This window comes from Ornithorhynchus anatinus, chromosome 9, assembly GCF_004115215.2.
Source record: "Ornithorhynchus anatinus isolate Pmale09 chromosome 9, mOrnAna1.pri.v4, whole genome shotgun sequence".
NCBI classification, from domain to species: domain Eukaryota; kingdom Metazoa; phylum Chordata; class Mammalia; order Monotremata; family Ornithorhynchidae; genus Ornithorhynchus; species Ornithorhynchus anatinus.
Window position 1 is genome coordinate 13,884,590 of NC_041736.1, and position 24,434 is coordinate 13,909,023.

The 24,434-nt window shown below is 41.4% G+C and overlaps 1 protein-coding gene across 1 annotated transcript in view; it reads right to left on the reverse strand.

Annotated features, from left to right (window-relative positions):
* Positions 1-17,656: 17,656 nt before the first annotated feature.
* TTC21B (tetratricopeptide repeat domain 21B) overlaps positions 17,657-24,434 on the reverse strand; it is a 49,307-nt gene continuing 42,529 nt past the window's right edge. Inside the window, 3 exon segments of the mRNA XM_029072112.2 lie at positions 17,657-18,353; positions 19,572-19,639; positions 22,743-22,863. Of these exon segments, the coding sequence (XP_028927945.1) occupies positions 18,276-18,353; positions 19,572-19,639; positions 22,743-22,863 (267 nt within the window). The 3' untranslated portion in view covers positions 17,657-18,275.

Genomic DNA, 24,434 nt, shown 5'->3' on the forward strand with positions numbered 1-24,434 from the left:
GTGCTCTTGATCAGAAGGACAGCTGTAAGCTGCTCTAGCCTTGTTGTCCATTTCTGGCCAGTCAGGTTTACTGTTGTTTTTAAGGTATTTGTTAAGCACTTTGTGCCAGGCACTAAAGAGCTGAGGTGAATTATAAAAGAAATTCAATAGGAGTCCTTGCTCTTGAGGGTTGTACAACATTAAGCAGAATCTTACCTTGAATGCAACTCTCCTGGTCTCTGAGGACCTACGCTTAAGCTCTTGAGGGCAAGGAAGGGGTCTATCTCTTATGTCGTGTGTAATGCTCAGCTCCATCATGAACACTCGATGATATCTATGGGTATTTACATCCAAAATATTCAAATCGGCCATCAGACTGCAGTCTCAGCAAGAATGAAAGGAAGAAGGCAGAGCGGTATCCTGCCCCTGCACAAGCTCGCATCCTGACATGCAGACTTCTAGATAATAATGGCGGTATTTGTTAAGCGCTTACTATGTGCAAAGCACTGTTCTAAGCGCTGAGGGGATACAAGGGGATACAAGGTGATCAGGTTGTCCCACGTGGGGCTCACAGTTTTAATTCCCATTTTACAGATGAGGTAACTGAGGCACAGAGAAGTGAAGTGGCTTGCCCAAAGTCACATAGCTGACAAGCAGGGGAGCCGGGATTCAAACTCATGACCTCTGACTCCCAAACCGGGGCTCTTTCCACTGAGCCAACATGAAGTAAGGCTTCCTGTGGTTCCACACCAGCCCTCTCCTGGGTCCCACCTGATGAGATTCTCATTGCTTGCTATTTCTATCCCTTTTCTCACTGGAGATTCAGTTGGACGGGTGGGAGGTTAGAGGGACAGTGTTGGAAAACTTACGACCTGAAGGAGAACGCTGAGGTAGAGAAGACGGTTCGAGGGAAAGAGGAGGGAGAGGAGGAGATGGGGGGAGAGGGAGAGCAATGAGGAATGTGGGAATGGTCCAGAGCGGGTACCATAAGCATGTTATGATGCTCTTGATCAGAAGGACAGCTGTAAGCTGCTCTAGCCTTGTTGTCCATTTCTGGCCAGTCAGGTTTACTGTTGTTTTTAAGGTATTTGTTAAGCACTTACTTTCTGCCAGGCACTGTAAAAGCACCGGGGCAGATACCAGGTGGTCAGGTTGGACACAGTCTCCATCCGACTTGGGGCTCACAATCTTAATATTCATTTTACAGATAACTGAGGCACAGAGAAGTTAAATTATTTGCCTGAGGTCACACAGCAGACAAGTGGCAGAGGCAGGATTAGTGCCCAGATCATTTTGACTCCCAGGCCCATGCTCTATCCGCTAGGCCATGCCCTGTCATCCTCATGAAATTTTTATAAACACATCTGACTCAATCCCCGTTCCATGTCCCACTTGGAGCTCATCATCTGAGGAGGAGGGAGAATAGGAATTGAATTCCTATGCAGGGACTATATTCAGTGTATCTTGTATTTATCCCAGTGCTTAGTACCTTGTTTGGCACATAATAATATTCCTATTGATGGGAAACTGAGGCACAGAGAACTTAAGTGAGTTCACCTAGGTTCTTGTTCCCAGCCTGCACTTTAAGGGTTGGCCACTTTCCCAGTATTATACTCTCCCAAGCACATGGTCCAGCTCTGCACATGGTAAGTACTCACTAAATACCATTTATGAATCGAAAATTAAGACGAATAACTTGCCCGTTGTGCATGCAGAATGATGAGGACTTCCTTTTTAAAGCAAGAAAATATACAGCATATGAAAATGAGTTCCAATTTCCTTCCAAATATCCGGAGTTTAAATTTTCCCGAACTCTACTATCCTTTCAAAAGCAACTGCCTCATTGGTGTTTTCCATAATTTACCCTCTCACCCCTAACTCAAATTTTATTTCTAAATATTTACTGTTTACAAGATTGCTCAAGAAATGAGAGATTGTCTGGAGGTCTCCTTATAAAAATATTTAATGTTTACGCTGTCATTTTGAGTATCTTACGGTGCTTTTCCCCTTTGCTGTGAGATAAGCAGAAAACATTTTATATTCCAGTTTACAGATGGAGTCATGGAAAACCACAGACTGTTATAATGAAAAGTCAATGGAATAGCTCATATTAGATTTAGTGTTCCGAACTCTCAGTCCTGTACTGTGAGAGAAGAGAGTTCAGATAGGGAATTTATCATGCTTAAGGCTCTGCGTTCTCCAACAACTCATAGGACCTTATACACTGTTGCTATGCAAAATGCATCCAATGAGCACTTCAATCAATGTTAATTTATCTTAGTGCCACCGATGATGATTCTAAGAAGTGGAAATTCAAATTAAGGGAGGTTCCCGAAAAAAGCACAGCAGACATGCAAATGATATATCCCATATGGGGAGGTGGAGTGGCCCTGTCAACAGAATAAAGGACTGGGGGGGTCAAGAGATCCGGGTTCTAATCTTGACTCTGTCACCTGTCTACTATGGGATATTAGGCAAATTGCTCAATTTCTGTATGCCTCAGCTTCCTCTTCTGTGACATGGGAGTAAAACACTTATTTTTCCTCCCTCTTAGGCTGGAGTCCAAAGTAGGGCAGGGACTATATTCAATCTGTGTAGCTTGTATTTATCCCAGTGCTTAGTAACGTGTTTAGCACATAATAAGCATTTACTAATTACCACCAATATTACCATAACAAAGAGCTTTTTCAAGGGAAATTCCCAGAAATCATTTCCTGCAGGCTCATATTATGTAGTCTTACTTCCTCCCTTTCCCTAACTCCAAATGATATATCTTTGCCCAACTCAGAGGTATGCCCACAATTTATATTAATGTCTGTCTCCACCCTCTCTAGACACTAAACTCACTGTGGGTAGGGAATGTGTCTGTTTATGGTTGTACTCTCCCAGGTGCTTACTACAGTGCTGTGCACACAATACGCGCTCAATAAATACGACTGAATGAACGAGAGGGGGGATGAAGAGCTGGAAGTTTCTGTCTGTAAACTGGTGGTTAACTCCCTACAGAGTTTCTATCTTCCTCTTTGGTTCACTGCCCGTCAAGTCAAACAAATAAGCATTATGTAATGTATGAAATTGGCTTGTTAAATAAACAGTGATTTTAGTTGGCTTGGCCCAGAAATAAACCTAATAAACTGACACGGGAACCAAACTGATACTGAACCAAGATAACTACCTAACAGAATCCCACAGAAAGTAGTTGTTGAATCCGGATTTCTAACGAAAGTTCCTGCAAGGTAACTTCATATATCTTGGCAGAAAAGGGAGGCTTACCACGCAGCAGGAAATGTCCTACAGTCCTCCAAATGCGTGGGATAGCCAAGCCAAACCTCAAGCGTGGGGTGGCCCAGGAGGATACCATTTCCGGCTCCTTAAGGTTACGTTCCACTTCAGAATGGCTCTTCACTGGCTTGGTGCTAGAAGCAAACGAGGCCCTCGGAAACAAAAAGGTGCTTGCGACAAAAAAGGAGTTTGATGTTTAAGAACCAGTTCAAGGGTACACAGAAATGACTTCTACTGTCTAAATGCAACTCCTCGCCTACTCTCAAGTATTATGCCAAATTTACCAGTAATGAATTCAGAGTCAGATCAGCTCTGGTGAGTCCAAGTGTCATTGCCTTACACAAAGGAAATGGGGCAACTGGGTAATGAGCTCCATCTTTTGGTAGATCTGCCTCAGCCAAGCTCATGTCCCATGATAAATTTCCAGCTCTGCCACTTGTCTGCCACGTGACCTTGGGCAAGTCGCTTAACCTCTCTGTGCCTCAGTTACCCCATCTGTTAAATGGGGATCGAGACCGTGAGCCCCACGTTGGGCAGAGACTGTATCCACCCCGGGGCTCAGTACAGTGCCTGGCATACAGTAAGTGCTGAACAAATAGCATTATTATTATTAGGACCTTTCATAAAAAAGGTCCTCTTTTCCTGGGCACGAGATATTCAAGAGCTGACGGAGGAAACTGCAGGATGTCTTGTAAAATGCTGGTATTTGCCTAATACTTGACACGATATTAATAAATTCAATATCGCTTCCTCTTTTCTTCCCAATAATAGCATGGTTGCTTCATGGTCAGTGAAGGGGAGTCAATTTAACTCAACTGCATTGATCATCCTTTGCTTTCAACTTTGCCACAGTCTGATTATTTCAAATGACCCCCTACTAGTCTGAGTCAGATGAGGTGAGATCTGTATCTGAGTCTCTATGGAGGGAACTGCTGCTCTTTGTGAGTGGGGTAGAGGCACGGTGTTTAATCCAAAAATTAGACACTGGGTTAAAGTGAAACCTTGACCCCAGAAGGGTATGGTTTCTAAGACAAGTGGAAAGCCCAGTCAAATTACTAACCTCATTTGCACTCTACCCTCTGACTGCTTGTGAATAACTAGCCCAATATTAATGCCTCTGCTTCTTGAAGCTTTTCGGTGTTTGCACATGGCAACTCAGTCCTGCTAGCAATGTCCCTGCTGCATTTACTGTTCAGAGAGTTTCATGGAAAGCGGCGGTTTAATGAACGAAATGGCTTTGGAAAGACGCTTCCGGCTTTAGAGGTGCTTAGGCTTTTTTTCTGAAGTCAAGCCGGTAAGATCCTGCAACAGTTTGCTTAGAAAAAGCCCTGGCATCTCTTCTCTTGTCCGCTTGTCAGCTGTATGATTTTGGGCAAGTCACTTAACTTCTCTGTGCCTCAGTTACCTCATCTGGAAAATGGGGATTAAGACTGTGAGCCCTGCATGGGACCTGATTACCCTGTATCTACCCCAGCGCTTAGAACAGTGCTCGGCACATAGTAAGCGCTTAGCAAATACCAACATTATTATTACTATTATTCTCTAAGCAGCATGGCTTGGGAGTCAGAGGACGTGGGCTCTAATCCCCGCTATGCCACTTATCAGCTGTGTGACCTTGGGTAAGTCATTTAACTTTTCCGTGCCTCAGTTACCTCATCTGTAAAATGGGGGTTAAGACTGTGACCCCCACCCGCTAATCTTGTATCCACCCCACTGCTTAGAACAGTGCTTGGCCCATAGTCAGCGCTTAACAAATACCGTCATTATTAACATTATATTGGAAGTTGTACAACCAGGTTATATCCTAATATCTGGTCTGGAGTCCGTAATGGCTTGTTCAAGCAGGAGTCTTGAGTGCCATAAAAAGCTTCAGAGAAGACGGGGCTCAATCAAATAAAGGTATTTTATTGAATGCTTACTGTGTATGATGCACTGTACACAGCATTTGGGAGAGTTCAGTACAGAGTTGTAAGACATATTTTCTGCCCACCAGGAGGTCTGGGCTTATGTCCTGAAATAGCTGGACTGACCCTGCTTTGCAGTAGGGAATAAATACAGTCTAGTCTAGTTAATAATAATAAATGAGGTATGTGGTAAGCACTTAGCATGGGTCAAGCGTCGTACTATGCACTGGGGGAGATACCAGCTAATCAGTTTGGACACCATCCCTTTGCCCCATGGGACTCCCACTCTACAAGGGAAGGAGAACAGGTAATTGAATCCCCATCATACAAATGAGGAAACAGAGGCCCAGAGAAGTTAAGTGACTTGCTCAAGGTCACACAGCACTCAAGTGGTGAAGCCAGGATTAGAACTCAGGTCCTCTGACTCCCAAGCCCATCCCTTTTCCACAAGGCCAAGCTAGTTCCACCTTAAAACTCGAGGCTTCCAACTGGGCCACTGCTATTTGAGTCAAAGCAAATCCTCTTTTTACCTTGACTTGGCCCTTTACACTGAGTGGCAGAGGGGAACTGTGGAAAAATTTCAAGGGATTGAGAATTGAGACTATTCCTAGAAAACCACCTCAAGCTATGCTTACGTACCAACACTCTTGACAAAACCCAAGGGATGGTAGACAAGACATACTGGAAAAAAATCTATTTTGCCTGACAGCATTTTAAATGTAGTTTGCTGACAGTGGGTCACCTGTGTACTGAAAAACCCATGGCAATCCATCATTAATAGCCAGCTGAGTAAACAAGGCTCACTGTTAACCATTTAAGCAGCAATACAATTTTATTTTTTAAAAAATAGTGGCAGTAAATATGCATTAAATATTTACCTTTAAGACTTAGAATAATTCATCAGATACATTTAAGGATAATTGTTGAAAAATGAATCAGGGTTCACTTTTTGACAATCAAATTATCAATAAAACAAATCATCACCTCTCCCGACCTTGGCTGTAATTCATTATGGTACTAACATTTACAGCATTAGCACCTTTGGTTGTAATTCTTTAGTGTAGCATGAGATACACAAAGAAGACATGAACTGAAGAGGGCCCCTGCCAACAGGGGGTTTACACTTCAGGGGAGATAGAAAAGAAGGAGACAAACACAGAAACAATTAACAAAGTGATAACAGGCAGTGCTTCTGGGGAGTGTGAGGTCTCCAACCTCTGAGCAGCCGAGAATAACTTGGCATTGATAAGCACTTAGTACAGTGCTCTGCACACAGTAAGTGCTCAATAAATACAATTGAATGATGATTGGTTGCTTCACCCATACTCTGCTGCAGTGGGCTGGGGAGCTAAAATGGTGGGTGGTGTTCTTGGGAGAGGGCGACAAGGTTTTGTGGAAAGAACACCAGCCAGGGAGTCAGAGAGCTTTGGTTCTTAAAATAAAAGAAAAAAAGTCCTTTAGGGACAGGAGACAGGACCTGTTGGTTCTTCACAGACTTTTCAATAAAACTGAAGTTGTTGATGGGTTGATTTTGTTATTTTGGCAATGACAACAACTGGAATTTAGAATGATTAGACTTAGGGCATTTATTGGACTCTGGACATTTTATTCATATCTAATCTTAAATATACCATTTTCTCTAGGAAAGCAGCAAGGTTGTTGGGGGTGATAGGAAACATCTGCATATGTCAGAAATCCCTAACCAACATCTGTCTTGTCTTTCACTATGAAGAGCACTGTCATCATCATTATTGTTCTATACTTAGCCCAATACCATGTGTTATACTAAAAATAGCAGCTTTGGTTCCTATCCTAAAGGAATTCACAATCTAATATTTTGGAGGTTGCAAAAGAATCATACACACACACAAAAACCCCCTGAACTCTGAAAGATTATTGGGAGCATGTGTGATAACAGTAGGAACTAAAGCAAAGGTGGAAACAATTTGGGCCAGCCTCAGCTCAAAGCCTTCAACGTTCCAATTTGTCTGAAAAAAGGCCTCTGAAAACGCAGGTGCAGGGAAGCTTAAGGGGAATTGGACAGATCTAGAATCTGGAGTCAAGAGATAGATTCTAGTGCCAGCTCGGCCTCAGGCCTGCCTCTGAACCAACTTGGGGCTTTTTGCTTGTTAATGGTATTTGTTAAGCTCTTACTATGCACTGAGTCCTGGGGTACATACAGGCAAATCAGGTTGGACACACATATGTCCCACATGGGCTCACAGTCATAATCCCCATCTTACAGATGAGGTAACTGAGGCCCAGAGAAGTTAAGTGACTTGCCTAAGGTCCCACAGCAGACATGTGGCAGAGCCAGCATTAAAACCCAGGTTCCCAGGCCTGTGCCCTTTCCTATAGGCCACAATGCTGCACGATGGATACTAGGGCACTATGTATAATAAGGACAAGGCTGTGCCAGGGGACACCTCAACTACCAAGCTTCCTCCTGCTCCCTTGCTCCAGAGGACCAGGCCTAGTGAGTTTTGATAAGTCAGCTAAAATACCTAATAGATCTCTTGGTACATTTAGAAATCAGCTCATTTCCCTTCTGGTTCTCATCAGACCACTGAACCACCTCCCAAATGGGGGCAAAAGAGTTCACCCTCATCACTTATTCAGGACTTCAAGGCAAAGGTATTACTTAGGAACCTCATAATGGCACTGTACTTCAAAACAACAAAATGGAGGTGAGCGAGAGGAGGACGGGAACCACAAACATCAAAATCTGGCATCTGAAACTCAAAAAATGCAGTGCAAAATGATCTATGAATGGTGTGGAATTTGCTCGGTTGTACGATGCTCATTAGAGTGGGGTGGAACTTTATATTTTTAACATGTTTTCCAAACAAACTTAACAGCGATCCTGCATTATGAACATATTTACACTTATTCCAAATAATAGATATGACACATTCCTCGACTACTTTCTTTGGTTTGGCATTCAACCAAAGTCGTGCAAAAGTTACTACTACAAGAAAGAATATACTCAACAGGACAACGGGATAGTTAACGGGTTCACAGTGGTTAACAATGACCTTAAATCTAAAAATCAAAATCGAAACAGATTCGAGCAAGATTTTCACTAGAAACAGTAACTTCCAACTATAATTATTCTGATTTATGGGTCTCATCCTTGATAAAAGTATATTTAATAATAATGTTGGTATTTGTTAAGCGCTTACTATGTGCAGAGCACTGTTCTAAGCGCTGGGGTAGACACAGGGGAATCAGGTTGTCCCACGTGGGGCTCACAGTCTTAATCCCCATTTTACAGATGAGGTAACTGAGGCGCAGAGAAGTTAAGTGGCTTGCCCACAGTCACACAGCTGACAAGTGGCCGAGCTGGGATTTGAACCCATGACCTCTGACTCCAAAGCCCGTGCTCTTTCCACCGAGCCATGCTGCTTCCGCAATTTTCACTTTCTAGTTATGTATGGATAATGCTGGGTATGAAGCAAAGATTCAAACAGTTTTTATGTTAAATATGAAAGTTTTAATTGGCAAAAGGAACCAAAGGGGATGTTAAGACAGCTTGCGTGGCAGTATGCATTCAAATGTATATCAACACCCAACACTCAAAGCCCCTATTCCTATAATTCATATAACTCTGGTACTTCCTTCCAAAGGGTCAAATGCAAGTGTATGATCATCTTTAATTCAGGGGAACGATTCTTTCATTTTAACCAATAAACATTTCATAAGTCTGTATTTCTAAAAAAAGAGAATCCAGTTTCCATACTGAATATGGTTTCATCCTTTTGCCAAAACCATTGCAGTGATGTTTTCTTTTTTTTTCCCCTAGAAAATGATATACAGAGCAGTGACATGGATACAGTGACAGGGGAAGCCCCAAATTGTTCCATCTATGTGCAAGGAAATGACTTCACACTGCTTTCTGGTGGTATCTAATCAGAAAAAAGGATCAGTCAGTAGACTCTGCCCTAGTGGCCCTGGATCCACTTCAGCCACAGAGTTCCACAGGACTAGCATTTGTTCACTCAACACACCATACCTCTCACCCAAGCACACCTCCTCCAGGAAGCCTTGGCTGATTAATTTCTCCTATTCCTGTTCTTACTATTCTAGTGACTGACCCAGCACTATATGTCAGTCATGTTACTTACAACCACCTGTGCATATCCCACAACTTAAACTCACTCACCTGAATATCCACTTTCCTATCCAATCCCACTTAGATTGTAAATTTCACCCAGTAGGTGCTCAATAAGTACTACTGATTGTTAAAATCAAAAGTTAGTATACGTTCCCTATATTTTCTTTTATTGAGAGGTTTTGGATGTTCTGCAGAACCTCATGTGCAATAGCTGGAGCCACACTGAGGAGGATAGCACCATGTTTTGGCCAATGTTCTTTGTGATGAGAGTGGAGTCATCTTCACTCGTCAGAGGTACTGGGAAGGTATGTACAGGAAGTGTAAAAGGTTTCCGTTTCACGGCGATCCACAGGTCCCTGGATCTCTTCTGCTTTGGCACCCCACACCTGTGGCACGTGTTCCCTAAAATCATTTGCAAATCTCGTGGCAGATTTTTGAACGCCTCCCTTTTGGCTGAGATCTGAGGCTGCAAGACGCCGCTGGGGCAATCGATGGTTTGCAGCAAGAAGGCCTTTTGTTTCTGAATCATTTGCATCGAACGAGTCCTGGTGCCTTCCTTTGGCTGGACCCAATGTATTGACAGCTGCCTGGAATACAGCATCACGGAGAGAGGCCCCATCACTGTGTGTTAGTAATTGCGGTTTGATTTTCTTTTTTCAACAGGGCTGCTGTGATGCGGCTGCTGAATATTAATAAGATGATCTGGTTGAATACTAATAACAACTAGATCATCTCCCCTGTGACTACTAACAATGAAGCAAGCTGAGGCTGCTGCTGCATGCAGTAATGTCTAGTCTGAACCGTGTACTGTGCACAAAGTAACGCTTTGTGACAGGCACTGTACTAAAGACTGGGGTGTCTATAAACTAATCAGTTGGACACAGTCCATGTCCGTGGGCTCACAGTCTTAATCCCCGCCCCTCCACCTGTTTGTTTTGGGGTTTTTTTTTGCTTTTTCATACGAGGTAACTGAAGCACAGAGAAGTTAAGTGACTTGCCTAAGATCACACAGCAGACTGGGACTGTCGTGTTATTGGAGCTTAAGATTTCACTTTCAAATTATTAATGATGATAAACAGCACTAAGGCAAAATTGGATATAAAGCTGGCAACATAAGCCATAATTATTATACAATTATACATGACCTTTTGTGGTTTTTTTTTACCTAAAGAACAGGCAGTGAAAGCAGACATATTTAAATAATCACTTATTAATAGATACAGTTTCTCAACTTCAGGAAATTCTCTAAGTATTTATTATCTCTCTTCCACTTGATTTTATAAAAATTAACATTTTTTTAAGATCATTCTATATTTTGTAGAAGAAGTTACAAGGTTTACTCACCACCATCTTTTATGAAATAAAATTCTACCTTCATAGGAAAAGAGTAAAGATTCTTTTCAGGTTAGGGAATACACATCAATTTCATTTTCTTTTCCTGATCTACAGAAAGAATTGCTTCAGAAAACTGTATGAAAGTGTGAGGATTCAGTTATATACTATCTTCTGTTGCAGCCAGAGGGGGTGGGAAAAACGCTTTTGAAAACATCAGTCAGAATCTCAAATTAGCTGATATCCACCTCCAACCCCCGACCTTCTTTTTCCGCTAATGAAAACAGCCTAATACCAAGTGAGTTACTCTGAAGATTAGCCAGTCCCATTGCCGGGATATATGTTCAAATATTCAACAGAATTGTAATAAAATGAGTAAATAAGGATGTAAAATAAATCAGCAGAAAAGCCTGGGGTTTCTTTAAGGTTTTTGTTCATCATGACTAGGGCAATCAGCAGCTGAGCATCAAGGACTGTGCCTAAAGAATGATGAAGATACTCTGTTTTTCACTTCAGATTGCTAGATGGAATAAAGTGGTTTCCATCCACCCAGGAAACAAAATGAGTATAAACAAGTCACTCTTTTCACGAGGTAAATGGATTGATGGTTGGATTTCCAGGGCAAAAAAAGAAAACAAGGAAATAAATCTCAAAAGCATTCCCAGGATAGCAAAATCATACAGCCTGGAATGAAATCTTTCCATAGGGAACGTAACGAACAATTAGTAGAGCAGGAATATAGTCAAGTTGCTTTAAGAAGCACCCTTCGGGACCTATTAAAATGAAAAGACCAAACCGATTCACTGTGAAGGTACACAACAGAAGGGTAAATACTGTCCGGTAATTCTATTACTTCATTCAACTGGATCCTGGTCAGCCTTGAATTAGAGAGGATTATATAGCTATTAAAAAAAAACACTAGAGAACTCAGGGGGTGAGCCAAGTTAAAGAAGCAATTGTCAACAATGTTCTCTTCCGTATGTGGGCAGGATTTATTGGTCTATAATAATATAATAACCCTTCAGCCAGCACACATGAATCAAAAATGTACAAAGTGTTTTTTTAGAAAGTAACTTGTAGGAATGATTGATGGTGTTAACTATCACTCAATTTGCAAAATTATCACATATCCATGTACCCAGGGCCTCTGAGAAATTAGTCATGGCTTAAAGGCATAGAGACAGACTTGGAAACGTCAGGTTGCCGGGACAAATACCTCATGATGGACTCTGGAAATCGTGTTTGCCATGAAAATGGAGGGATGGGGGTTCAAGAGTAATCATTCCCTGCCTTCAGTCGCCTCTTATTTTCACACTTAAACATTATGCTTGCCTGCCTACTTAATTGGTTCCGATACTGGAAATGAGGAGCAAAGCTACAGTGACAGAGTCCAGTCGTTAGACAAGCCAATGGGTGGAGAGACATGTGTTCCAGGCCTCTGCTGAGGGAACTCTGTTTTATGGGCCTCTGTAGGTAACAGGAACCCAAAGCAGCATGGTGTGGGGGCTACAGGACGGTCTTGGGAATTGGAACATCATGAGTTCTAATCCCGCTGCACCACTTGTCTGCTGTGTGACCTTGAACATGTCACTCAACTTCTCTGGGCCTCAGTTACCTCATCTGTAAAATGGGGATTAAGATTGTGAGCCCCAGGTGAGACAAGGACTGTATCCAACCTGATTAGCTTGGTTCTACCCCAGCGCTTAAATCAATGCTTGACATATAGTAAGCACTTAACAAATACCATCATTAATATTACTGTTATGACAAACCCTAGGGATGGGAGAAGAGTAGAGATAAATCACATCTCCCAATCCTCCCTTATCTCACTGATCTCTCAATCCAATCCAATCCCAGACTTCACTCCTCTAACAGCAACCTACTATCTGTACCCCAATCTCATCTATCCCACCACCAACTCAAAGCCCAAATCTTCCCCTGGTCTGGAACTCCCTCCCCCTGCATATCCAATAGGCCACCAATCTCCCAACCTTCAAAGCCCGACTAAAATCCCTTCTCCTCCAAGAGAGCTTTCCCTAACTGAGCACTCATCTCCCCTCTTAGGATCCCATATGCACTTGGATCTATACACCTTAAGCACTTTGATACTCAGGCCGCTCCCAGCACCACAGCACTTATGCACATATCCTTATACTCTACCATTTGAAGCAGCATGGCCTAGTGGGCAGAGGACGGGCCTGAGAGTCGCAAAGTTATGAGTTCTAACCCCGGATCCGCCACTGGTCTACTGGGTGACCAGGGGCAAGTCACCAACTTTTCTGGGCCTCAGCTACCTCGGCTATGAAACGGGGATTAAGACTGTGAGCCCCATGTGGGACAGGGACTGTGTCCTGCCTGATTAGCTTGTATCCACCACCACGCTTAGACAGTGCTTGCCATATAGTAAGCTCTTAAATACCATAATTATTATTTCAATGTCTGCATAACCCACTATACTGTAAGCTCCTCGTGGGCAGGAATCATGTCTACCAACTGTATATTATCTCAAGTGCTTAGTATAGTGCTCTGTATACTGTAAGCACTCAAATATTATTGAGGCTGGGTATGTGTTTAGGAAGAAAAGTGTGAGGCCTTCACAGATCCAAGTGCATAGGTGATGCAGAAGGAAAAGGGAGTACAGGAATTGAGGGCTTAGTTGGGGAAGACCTCTTGGAGATGTCATTTCAATAAAGCTGTGAAGGTAGGGAGAGTGGTGGTGTGTTATATATGAAGGGGGAGGAAGTTCCAGGCTGCAGAGAGGATCAATTAATCCATCAATCATATTTATTGAGCACTTACTGTGTGCAGAATACTAAGCACTTGGGAAAATACAATATAACAGAGTTGGTAGACATATCTATATCCTACCGTAAGCCTACGGCAGGAAGACACGGGCAAGGGGTTGGTGGTGAGACCCTTCCTACTTCACCTTGCTACTCTCCGACTACAACCCAGTCCATGCACTTTGCTCCTCTAGTTCTAACCTCACTAATCTCTTCTATCTTGCTGCCGATCCCTCGCCCACGTCCTGCCTCTGGAACGCCCTGCCTCCTCAGAGAGAGACAACTACTCTCCCCACTTTGAAAGCCTAATTGAAGGCACATCTCCTCTAAGAGGCCTTCCCTGGCGAAGCCCTCCTTTCCTCTTCTCCCACTCCCTTCTACGTCACCCTGACTTGCTCCCTTTGTTCTTCCCCCCACCCCCACAGCACTTACGTACATATCTGTAATTTATTTAACGTCTGTCTCTCCCACTCTAGACGGTAAGCTCATTGTGGGCAGGGAATGTGTCTTTATTGCTTCTTTGTAGTTTCCCAACCGCTTAGTACAGTGCTTTGCACACGAGTGCTCAATAAATATGAGTGAATGAATATATGAGATCGAGGTATAGTGAGCAAGTCAATGGTAAGCAGTTTTTGTTGGATGTGGATGGGCATCACTGGAGGTTTTTGAAGAATGGGGAGATGTACCCAATGATGTTTCAGAAAAAATGACCTTGGCAGCAGTGAAGTGTGGAATAAAGGAGAGATAAGTGGCTGAGAGATGACGGAGGAGGATGACGCAATAGCTAAGGTGAGATATGACAATGCTTAAGTCAGAATAGTAGCAGCTTGGTTGGAGGAAAGGGCAGATTTTAGTAACAGGAATTGGTGACAGATTTAATGTATGGGCTGAATAAGAGACAAATAGAAGATGATGCCAAGGTTACAGGCTCGTGAAACAGGGAGGATGGTGGTGGTGTCTAGTGATGAGAAAGACAGAATATTAAGGACAGAGGTTTTAGTGATATGTACGTGATAAATATATTTCAGATTATATTATCCCCTCTCTTATTTTTCAATGTGTTCTATGACATATCCACTGCATCTTTCCTTCCAACAGCACGTTTGTATAGCTGATAAGGTATTGTAACATAGGTTTCAGTGGGTTTATGTCATTTTTAGGAATATCTGACTGTTGCTTGCTCCTACTCTTGTGACATCATTCCTTAATTTTAAATTTAGAAGTATTTCTAAAGAAGGTTTTTTTTTTTTGGTTAAGGGATAGTACATGTTAGTCAGCATGCAGTTCAAGTACTCAGCCTCAAAAATATTCAGCTACCCAGAATATAGGGAAAAGTGCATGCACATTCTAGCACACACATGGCACACACGCCCTCTCTTCATAGCTCATGTTGCTATAGTAACTAATGCTTAGATCTGTTTTAGTTTCATTGAACAAGGGCCTTTGGAACTTGAGGTGAGGAGGATAGAAACGAGGAGAGAGAAGAGGGACCAATTTGATTAATACTCTCACATTTAAAAGGGACAGGGAAGGAGGATTGTTTACAGGTGATCTCTACCGTTGGACTATATTAATGTTTGCTCTTTTCCTTATCTGAGCCTACATTAAGGCACAGGAGGAGTGTAATTTTTGTGGGGGGGCGGGGAGGAGGGGAGGGAAGAGACAAGCAGGGTGAGAGAAGTGTTGTCGTTGTGCAGGGGCCCTGGCCAAAGGCTACTCGTATTATGAAACCATCTCAGCATGTGGGTGAATAAAACAGAGAATCCGTTCCACTCTCCTCACCCACAAAGAGGAAAGACGGAGAGATGGGTTGCTAAGCAACATCAACTGGAGATTGGAGCGCTTTGAAATTAACATAGCTGACCTCCCTCGTCATCTCTGGGGCCCTCCTATTCAAAATCATTTTTATAAGCTAGTAGGATGAAAGAAAACTCACATGGTATAAGTATAATAATCAGAAACATGAAAAAAAAGCATCTAGCAGTTTCAAGTGAAAGGATGAGAATCATTCAATGAAGAAAAAAGCAGTTGGAAAAATGTAAGGCAGTGAAGCATAAACAAGAAATTTGGTTTCAATAATTTGGGATGAAATAGCTCAATACATTAACTCTTGAAGATGGCTGGTAAACAGCCATGCAAATTAGCCCAGTCCCAAAGGATCAGAGCTTGATGAAGAAGATGAGACCAAAAATAAATTACACTGCAGTCCATAAGGAATTTTAATAGAAATTAGGCCCCAGTACTGTAATCCTTGAGGCTCCTGATTCTCAATACCAGCAGCTACAACCACAGAACTACATTGGAAAGTGTGAGAAAGGCTGGTGAAAATAATGCAGGCTGGTTATTTCTGAACCAATCTTCAAGGTTAGTTTATCTGGCACAATATCCTCACTCACGTCATTTGAAAAAATGGGTTTTTCTCTGTTACATATTTTGTGGTTCCGTTACATGGGTTGTTCATCTTTCTTTGAAATACATAGCATATTTCTTCTAACTACTGGAAACTTTTCCAAGAATTATGTTGTATACATGCATAAGCATTTGCTTGTGTGTGTATATATCTCTATGAATTTGCACAATGCTCCAAGCGACGGAGAGAGTTAAAACAGCACTGATGCTTCCAGTTTCAAAAAAAGGCTTAAGTAAAACAGCAAAAAAATAGCCACAGAGATTTCTGAATTTTCTAAAAGGAAGGCAATTAAATCAATTTAAATATAACCCATTTTAAAATAAGGATGTCACTCATCAACCATACCTTATGTCTTTAAATATTTCATAAGGCCTTATATAATTTAAACACTAAAAATAAAACCAGATAGCCTCAGGGAGTGATTGAAATAGTAATTAACTTCTTAAACCAACCTTTTTTTAAGGCTTTTCCATTGCCCAAATCATTTGTTTTCAGAATGATAAATATAACTTGCTATTTGAAGTTACAATGGTATAAAGACTGCCCTGGAGTCTAAGGTTATACCACTTAGAAGAGGACATTTAGAACCTACTCATTACTCAGCTTTCCTCATTTATGGGATGAAATTGCTTTTTTGGGCATCTTGCCCGTGCCGTTTAGGCAGTATGTAAGGCAGATGCTGTAGTCAAGAACTTGTCAAGGAAACATCTGTTTCATAGAATGTAGGCTGGAACAAGGAGAGTATGTTATTCTGCCTATGTCTATGATGTAGATAGTACCCTTTATATCCCCAAGAATTAATTTACTTCCACCAGAACTCCATGAGGCAGATGTCATACGCAAGCACTTGAAATGCTCAGGTTAATCATTATCTCCCCTTCTCCCTCATGCCTGACCATGTTTCTTCAAGATCCTTAATGTGTTTTATAGTACCTTCTTTTAGACTCACTGTTTCAGGCACTCATCCTTTTTTTTCGCCCTCATTAAAAATATGCAGGTCAGTCAACAGGTCAGAGTTCACCTGCAAAGGTATAACAAGAGGAGTTCTTCAGGGGTGACACTTGGGCCTAACTTTAACATTTTCATGATCCAGAACAGAAAAACTCATTAACATTTGTGGCTGGTACTAAGACTGGGGTGGAGAAAGAGGAGGAGAAGCAGGACTTGGGCAGGGAATGTGTCTACCATCTCTGTTACACTGTAGTCTTCCAAGTGCTTACTTAGCACAGTGCTCTGTACACAGTGAGTGCTCGATAAGTATTGAATACTTGAAGGGTAGGATTGAAACATAAAATAACTGGCAAGTTAAGGAAATTCTCAGAATCAAAAAAAAAAAAATGAAGTGTGATAGGGATAACCAGGAATACATAGTGGAGGAGGAGAGAAACCAGTCATCCCCTATCTTTTACTTGTGCTGTGTGCAAACACAGCTACCATCTAAGATCTGAAATAACTCTAACAGTTTGATCACACCACTTCACTTCCCTGAAAAGCTGACCTGTTGTTATTACACTAGTAAGGTGTACAAACAACCAGTTGGATCCAGGCCAGACTCATTGGGTTCAGTGAATTAGAACCAGGCTAGTAGGTTATGAAAAATGGACCCTCTTGGCTGATAGCAGTTATCCACTATTACTTAAGATTCTGGAAATACTATTACACTCTACCGAAAAATGGATCCATGCCTTTAAGAGTTAGTGAAAACGAATGCAGGAGGTACTGGAGTTTGCATTACCAGTGATGGAAAACAGGTGGTTTCCACTCCCTTGCCCACAAGAAAAAATCAGTACCTACGAAATAATTACCAGAGAAGTTAGAGGAATGTGTGCTAAGACAAAATGGAAACAAAACCTTGTACAAATATCTTCATTAAAACATTTGACAAGTTATTTATAATGTCATCCAGATTTATATAAAATATGATGGATTTTTTTCAGTAAACCCATCTGAAAAACAGACATTATACTCTGTTTAGCAATATATCAATCAATGGTATTTATTGAATGCTTACTGTGTGCAGACCACTGTACTAAGCACTTGGGAGAGTACAATACAACAAAGTCAGTATACACGTTCCCTGCCCACGATGAGCTTACATTCTAGAGCTTACAGTGGCATTAAATGTAATTTACTAGACTTTTATTACAAAATATTTTCCTTTATATGGTATGACTATTTCTTAAAGGTGCAACAGTTTAGATTTTTTCTAACAATTTCAAAGTTGTCTCGAAGCACAGAGATTCCCTAAAACAAGCTACTTTGCTTTAAGCTTTCCTTCTAATTCTTAACACCAAATACACGCCAGTATTTTTCTTCAAAATACAAGAGCAGCCCCTGCTGGAAGATAACTATCAATTTCGAAAATGGCTCTTCTCTTACAGAATGTGCTCATACTGACTGATAGAAGAAAGCATCTTCGGAGTTCAATGCCCTTTTCATCTTTTGAACACAGAAAACCAAATATAAAAAGTTCAAGTTCTTAAAGATGCACGGGCTTTATCGAGTATATCTTTTCTGATTTTTGGATAACTTGGATGTGCTTCCAGAATCTGTCAAATCAAAAAAAAAAAATAGTTGAGAATACATATCAAACGGAGCTAAATGAATACTTTGGGTACTCATTCATTTACAAAAAGGGATCATATTTAGATGAATACAGCAAAAACATTTTGGGCCCTACAAACTATTTTTGAAAAGCAAACTAAATTCTAATGTAACTGAAATAAAGATTGTTCATTTCTTATTAATGATCGTGATTGCTATGTATCGTAATCTAAAAAGGACAGATTCTTCCGTTTCCTCCCAAACCTGAAACTCTCACCTTACATTTAACTGGACAATGGCAAGGTTAAAAGTTAGCCAAGTAATAATTTGATCCTCAGTCACCTACTCCTCCAAGCAAAATTTCATAGTTCTTTGATATTAACACCGTGACTATAAGCTGAAGAGATTCTGGACCTTAATGATTTAGTCAGGCACAGTGCTATAAATAAAAATAAGCAGCTTGATAGACAAAGCCTGGAGCTGGTAGTCAGAGGACTTGGGTTCTAATCCTGGCTCAGTCAACTGCTTAATGTGTGACTTTGGGCACATCACTCAACTAGTCTATGCCTATGTTTCCTCAACTGTAGAGAAAGACAATACCTACTGTACCTCCCTGTGAGCCCTAAGTGAAACAAAGACTGTGTCTGATCAAATTACATTACTATTATGATATTTGTTAAATGCTTATTGTGTGTCAAGCACTGTATTAAGCACTGGGGTAGATACAAGGTAACTAGTCAGACACAGTCTCTGTTCCACATGGGGCTCATACCCTTAGTGTTCTCCTAAGGAGGGAGAACAGGAATTGAATGCCCATTTTACAGATAAGGAAACTGAGGCACAGAGAGGTTAAGTAACATGCCCAAGATCACACAGCAGTCAAGAAACAGCAAAATTAGAACCCAGATCCTCTGAATATCAGATCTGCGCTCTTTCCACTAGGCCACATTGCTTTCTCTATGGCACCATGTGAAATGATGAGGTAACCTCCCCAACTTCTACACTACATTAACTGCAGTACCTTGGTTTCTGAAATGTTTAAAAGCAGACTGTCTTGTAGAGGTGTCAATTACAGGATTTTAGGTATACTTCAAGAGACTAGACAGTTCAAAGCAATATCAAGGCCAACTATTTTTTGGAATTTGATGGCTGCACAATTGACCATTGAGTTATTCAATTCCTTAAAAAAGGCAGTCAAGTTCATTCTCATATTAAAGATTTACCTTGTGACATATATCAATTGCATCAACATATCTTTTCCCTTTCAAGTAGTTAAACGCCAGTTTGTACCCTGTAAAAAATGGTGATAGTGACATAATGCACCGTTATAACAGACACATTCTTCACAGATCTTTGCTACTGTAATCATTCCCCCTTCCTTGGTCTATTTCAATCTCCTACGAAGCAGTTTCATAACAAACATTGGTTATGGCGTATGATTTACCAGCATTCTTTAAATTAGCAATACTAAATTAATTTGTTAATCCTGACTTTTCATACTAGTGCAGGCTTTGATCTAAAGTTTTAGAAATACTAAGAGTCATGGAATAGTTAGCTTTTAAGCATAAACGCAGGTCAGAACAATGAGATTGGGTGCAATCCAGGGCAACATTTTTCTTACCTGAAAAAAAAAAACACTGCACCAACACTAGTTCTTAAATAACACATTTAACTACCTAAGGAACAGCAGTGTGCTTTTGTGTTAATATTTTCCAACAACTCTAATGGAAAAAAAATTCAGAACACAATCAATTCTATTTTCCTTTGAAATTCCCTAAGGTAGGAGAAAACCACTATCATTAAATGAGTTACAACCTTAAGAACAACCATTTCTACACTTGTTTTGATGGATTTTCTCTAATCCTGTAATTCAGCCATGGTTTACTACTCGGTTTTTTTTCAGATGATTTCTCACCTTTCTGCAAGATGTCAACCTATGCGGTAGGTTAGGCTTTGATGATGACTACCTGGCTGTTTAAATATTACAGGCATTACGATATTAAGCCAATTTTGAAAACCTGACTTCTTTATATTTGAGACTGCTTTAGTGTGAAAATGATGTAAGGATTATCCAAAACAAGGCACTGTAAAAATAGGGCTTCCGAAACTGTGAAATGCAAATGGTAGACACTTGCAATTTGCAAGTAATATACTTTTAACTCCCTGTTGCTCATGAGACTTGGTCCTAAATTTCTACTGCTATTGTATTTCTCTACTCAAATATTTCTCTGAACCTTCATGGTAGTTTCTCTCTTCACCCCGCTTTAGCAGGTTGTATTTACTGAATACACCCCATATTTACTGAATCCTTAGAATGTGTAGATCACTGAACTAAAAATTTGGGAAGTACACCAGAAAAGACTTGCTGCAACAGGGTTGCAGCATTTAGTAGCATTAATATGCCAGGATGAAATAGCTGAATAATTGAACAGTAACTGGACTCACACAGACACTTAAGTGCTGAGGCTGGATGCATGTACACGTAAATGTTAAAGGACAGCTGTTGGGTTGATGACTTGGGGTGTTTGGAACTGACTTCGCAAGGCTTTTTGGAGAAAGTGGGATTTTGGAGGGCTTAGAAGATAGAGAGAGGGGTGGGTTGGTGGATCTGAGATCGGGGGGACTCAGGAGAGCATTAAAGGGTGAGGAAACAGCATGAGCAGAAGTACCTGTGGTGGAGAGGCAAGAATGTACTATCATTAATATTATCAGCAGATACACTTAAGCAGCAGAGGTTTGAGTAGAGAAGCAGGAAGAAATGTCAATTGAGTGAAAACCCAAGAGATTCACAAGAGAGGCTGATTGGATGAGGATAAAAGAGAGGTGTGCAGAACCACAGTGCGAGCCCCAGAAAAGTCCATAATTACAAATGAACTTTGGTTGGCCACAAGACCTCCAGCACTTGCATATCCTGGTGGAGTGTGGGTATAATGGTGCAAAAACAGATGGGCCCATAATGGATGCGGGAAGAACAAGAATGGAAAGGATAAAGGGAGAGGGGTTAATTAAAGGGAGGAGTTGGGATGTACCTTGTAGGGACAGAAGGGATTATTAAGCTATAAAAGGTAATGCCCTCATTGAGATGAAGGTCTGCCTGCTGGAGCATTGCTGGGATGGTGATCCCTGGCAAGAGGGGCCAGTGGGATCCGTAATAAAGAGGGCCATTGTGAATAACAGTCCTGGTTGGTGTCTCCTTGAAGATGATCTATCCACCGTTCGGTAGCAACAGAAATCTTGCATGCGAGAATAGCAAGTTGGTGACCAGCAGGGGAATAGAGCCAACTCTAAGATGGAGAGCCTCGAAGCTATGGTAAGGAGTTTCTGCTTGCTGATGATGGTCACTTCAACCTTTACATTTTGCCTTATTTCAGACATTAAAATTGCCATAAGCCATGACCCAGGACTTGAAGGAAGTTAGACTGAACCTCTTCAGTAGGCAAGAAAGAAATCTAAATATAAAAATGCAGCACTTATGCCATATTTCAGTCTACTGATGTACATATTCAGTCTATCGCTGATAACGATGTCAAAAAGGACTAGGGAAATTTGTATCTATCAGGAAGAAACAAGACTTTGGGCAAGTCACTTAACTTCTCTGTGCCTCAGTTACCTCATCTGTAAAATGGGGATTAAAACTGTGAGCCCCACGTGGGACATCCTGATCAGCTTGTATCCCTCCAGAGCTTAGAACAGCGCTTTGCACATAGTAGGCGCTTAACAAATACCACCATTATTATTACTATTGTTTCCAAGGAAAGCTTCAAGTTCAATTTAACAAGTTGACTGATAAGATATATACATACATATTACCTATTCACATACATATACACACATAAATAAAAATCCATACATGTAATGTAGAAATTTACAGAGACATCAAAAAAAAACGAACAAAGACAAAAAACCCCCCACAAAAACTTCAGGGCTAGTCTTAGGCTAAAAAATCTAAATGGAATGGCATTGACCTAAAATCAGAGCGCTGTAAGGATTTCTATTATGAATGTGGAGAAAACTACAGTGCAAAAGTCACAAGAGGTTGGTCCTCTAAAATGGAATAATGTTTGCATTTTAAGTGAAGACATATGAATTACAAAAAAAAAAAAAAACACACACACACACACACACAAAACCCCTTTAGAAATAGTGAATGATGAGGGTTCCAAAGTTGAACCTTGTGGAAATTATCCCTATGAAGCCAGAAACATATAAGAGTTTTGTCAGATATTTTTCTCTTGGCAGGAAGACTCTCTATTGAGGCAGCTGTTCAGAGCCTCTTGTGGATTTCACTCTGGAGACACCTGGCAAATAATATGTTCCTTCTATGATGTAATTACTTATAAACGCAATCCAATGTTACATTTTCACAGAACATAACGCCCATCGGTTAAACCTACCAACGGCTGGATTTGTTTCATTGCCATATTTCCATGCCATCTCATAATTTACCGCAGCATCCTTATAAGCTTGCTCCTTTTCCATTATGTATCCCATATATTCATAGGCTTTGCAGCAAGACTGATGAAAAATAAAAAATGGCTGACTATAGACAGAGCTGAAAACATTCAATTTTATCTTGAAAGTTTAGCGAAGTAACAAGCAAATAGGACACAGAAGCAACAAAACATGATGTTAATAACACTGCAGAATTAGCATTTTCACAGGAATCAATCAGTGCTATTGATTGAGCGCTTACTGTGTGGAGGACACTCTGAGCGCTTGGGAGAGTACAAAACAACAGAGTAGGTAGATGAGTTGTTTTCCCACATGGAGCTTATAGTCTGGGAAAATATCACAAAACCCTAGGATACTTTTACTCAACATAAGCAACTACACAAAAAAATTATACAATTGCTAAGTTTAGTTTTTCCCGATATTAAGTTAAGCCCTTCGGGAAGAGTGTAAGAAGCAAGGCATTAAATAACACCTAATGTGAGGAGTCTTACCTCTTCAGACCAAGGGCCTAATTTGTTACAAAACCCCAAAGCAATCACTCAAAAAACTGGTTTCAAAATAATAGTAATAATTATGACATTTGTAGCTGAGCACGTACTGTGTGCCAGGCACCGTACTAAGTGCTGGGGTGGATCCAAGCAAATTGGGTTGGATACAGCCCCAGCCCCATGTGGCGCTCGGAGTCTCGATCCCCATTTTACAGATGAGGTAACAGGCACAGAGAAGTAAAGTGACTTGCTCGAGGCCACAGGCCAGACAAGTGGCAGAGCCAGGATTAGAATCCATGGCCTTCGGACTCCCAGGCCCTTCCTCTATTATGTCAGCTACACTTCATACACAATACTCAGAATACACAAAACTACCTTAACTTACCTACTTTATTCTTCTCTTATCTCTCTGGCCATTCATTCTCAGTCTCCTTCCCAGCCTCCTCCTCTGTCTGCCACCCCCTAACTGTGGGTGCCCCTCAAGGTTCAGTTCTGGGTCTCCTAATCTCCCATGGAGAACTCATTCGCTCCCATGGCTTCTGCTACCACTTCTAGGAGGATGATACCCAAATCTGCATTTCCAACCCTTCTCTCTCTCCCTCTCTGCAACCTCACATTTCTTCTCGCCTTCAAGTCATCTCTGCTTGGATGTCCTCCCCGTCACCTCAAGCTTTACACGTTCAAAACAGAACTCCTTATATTCCCACTCAAACCCTGTCCTCCGCCTCGCTTTCCCACCACTGTAGGCGGCACCACTATCCTTCCTGTCTCACAAACTCGTAACCTTGGCATTCACCTCGACTCCTCTCTCTCATTCCAACCCACCACCAAATCCTGTCTGTTCCACCTTCACAACATCGCTAAAATCCACCCTTCCCTCTCCATCCAAACTGCTACCATGCGATTACAATCACTCTTCCTACTCCACCTGGATTACTGCATCAGCCCCCTTGCTCATCTCCCAGCCTCCCGTCTCTCCACACTTCAGTCCATATTTCATTATGCTGTTTGGATCATTTGTCTGCAAAAAAGTTCAGGACATGTTACCTGCTCCTCAAAAAACTCCAGCAGTTGCCCATCCACCTCCACATCAAAAACTCCTCACTTTAAAATGCTTTAAAGCACTCGACCACCTTGCCCCCATCT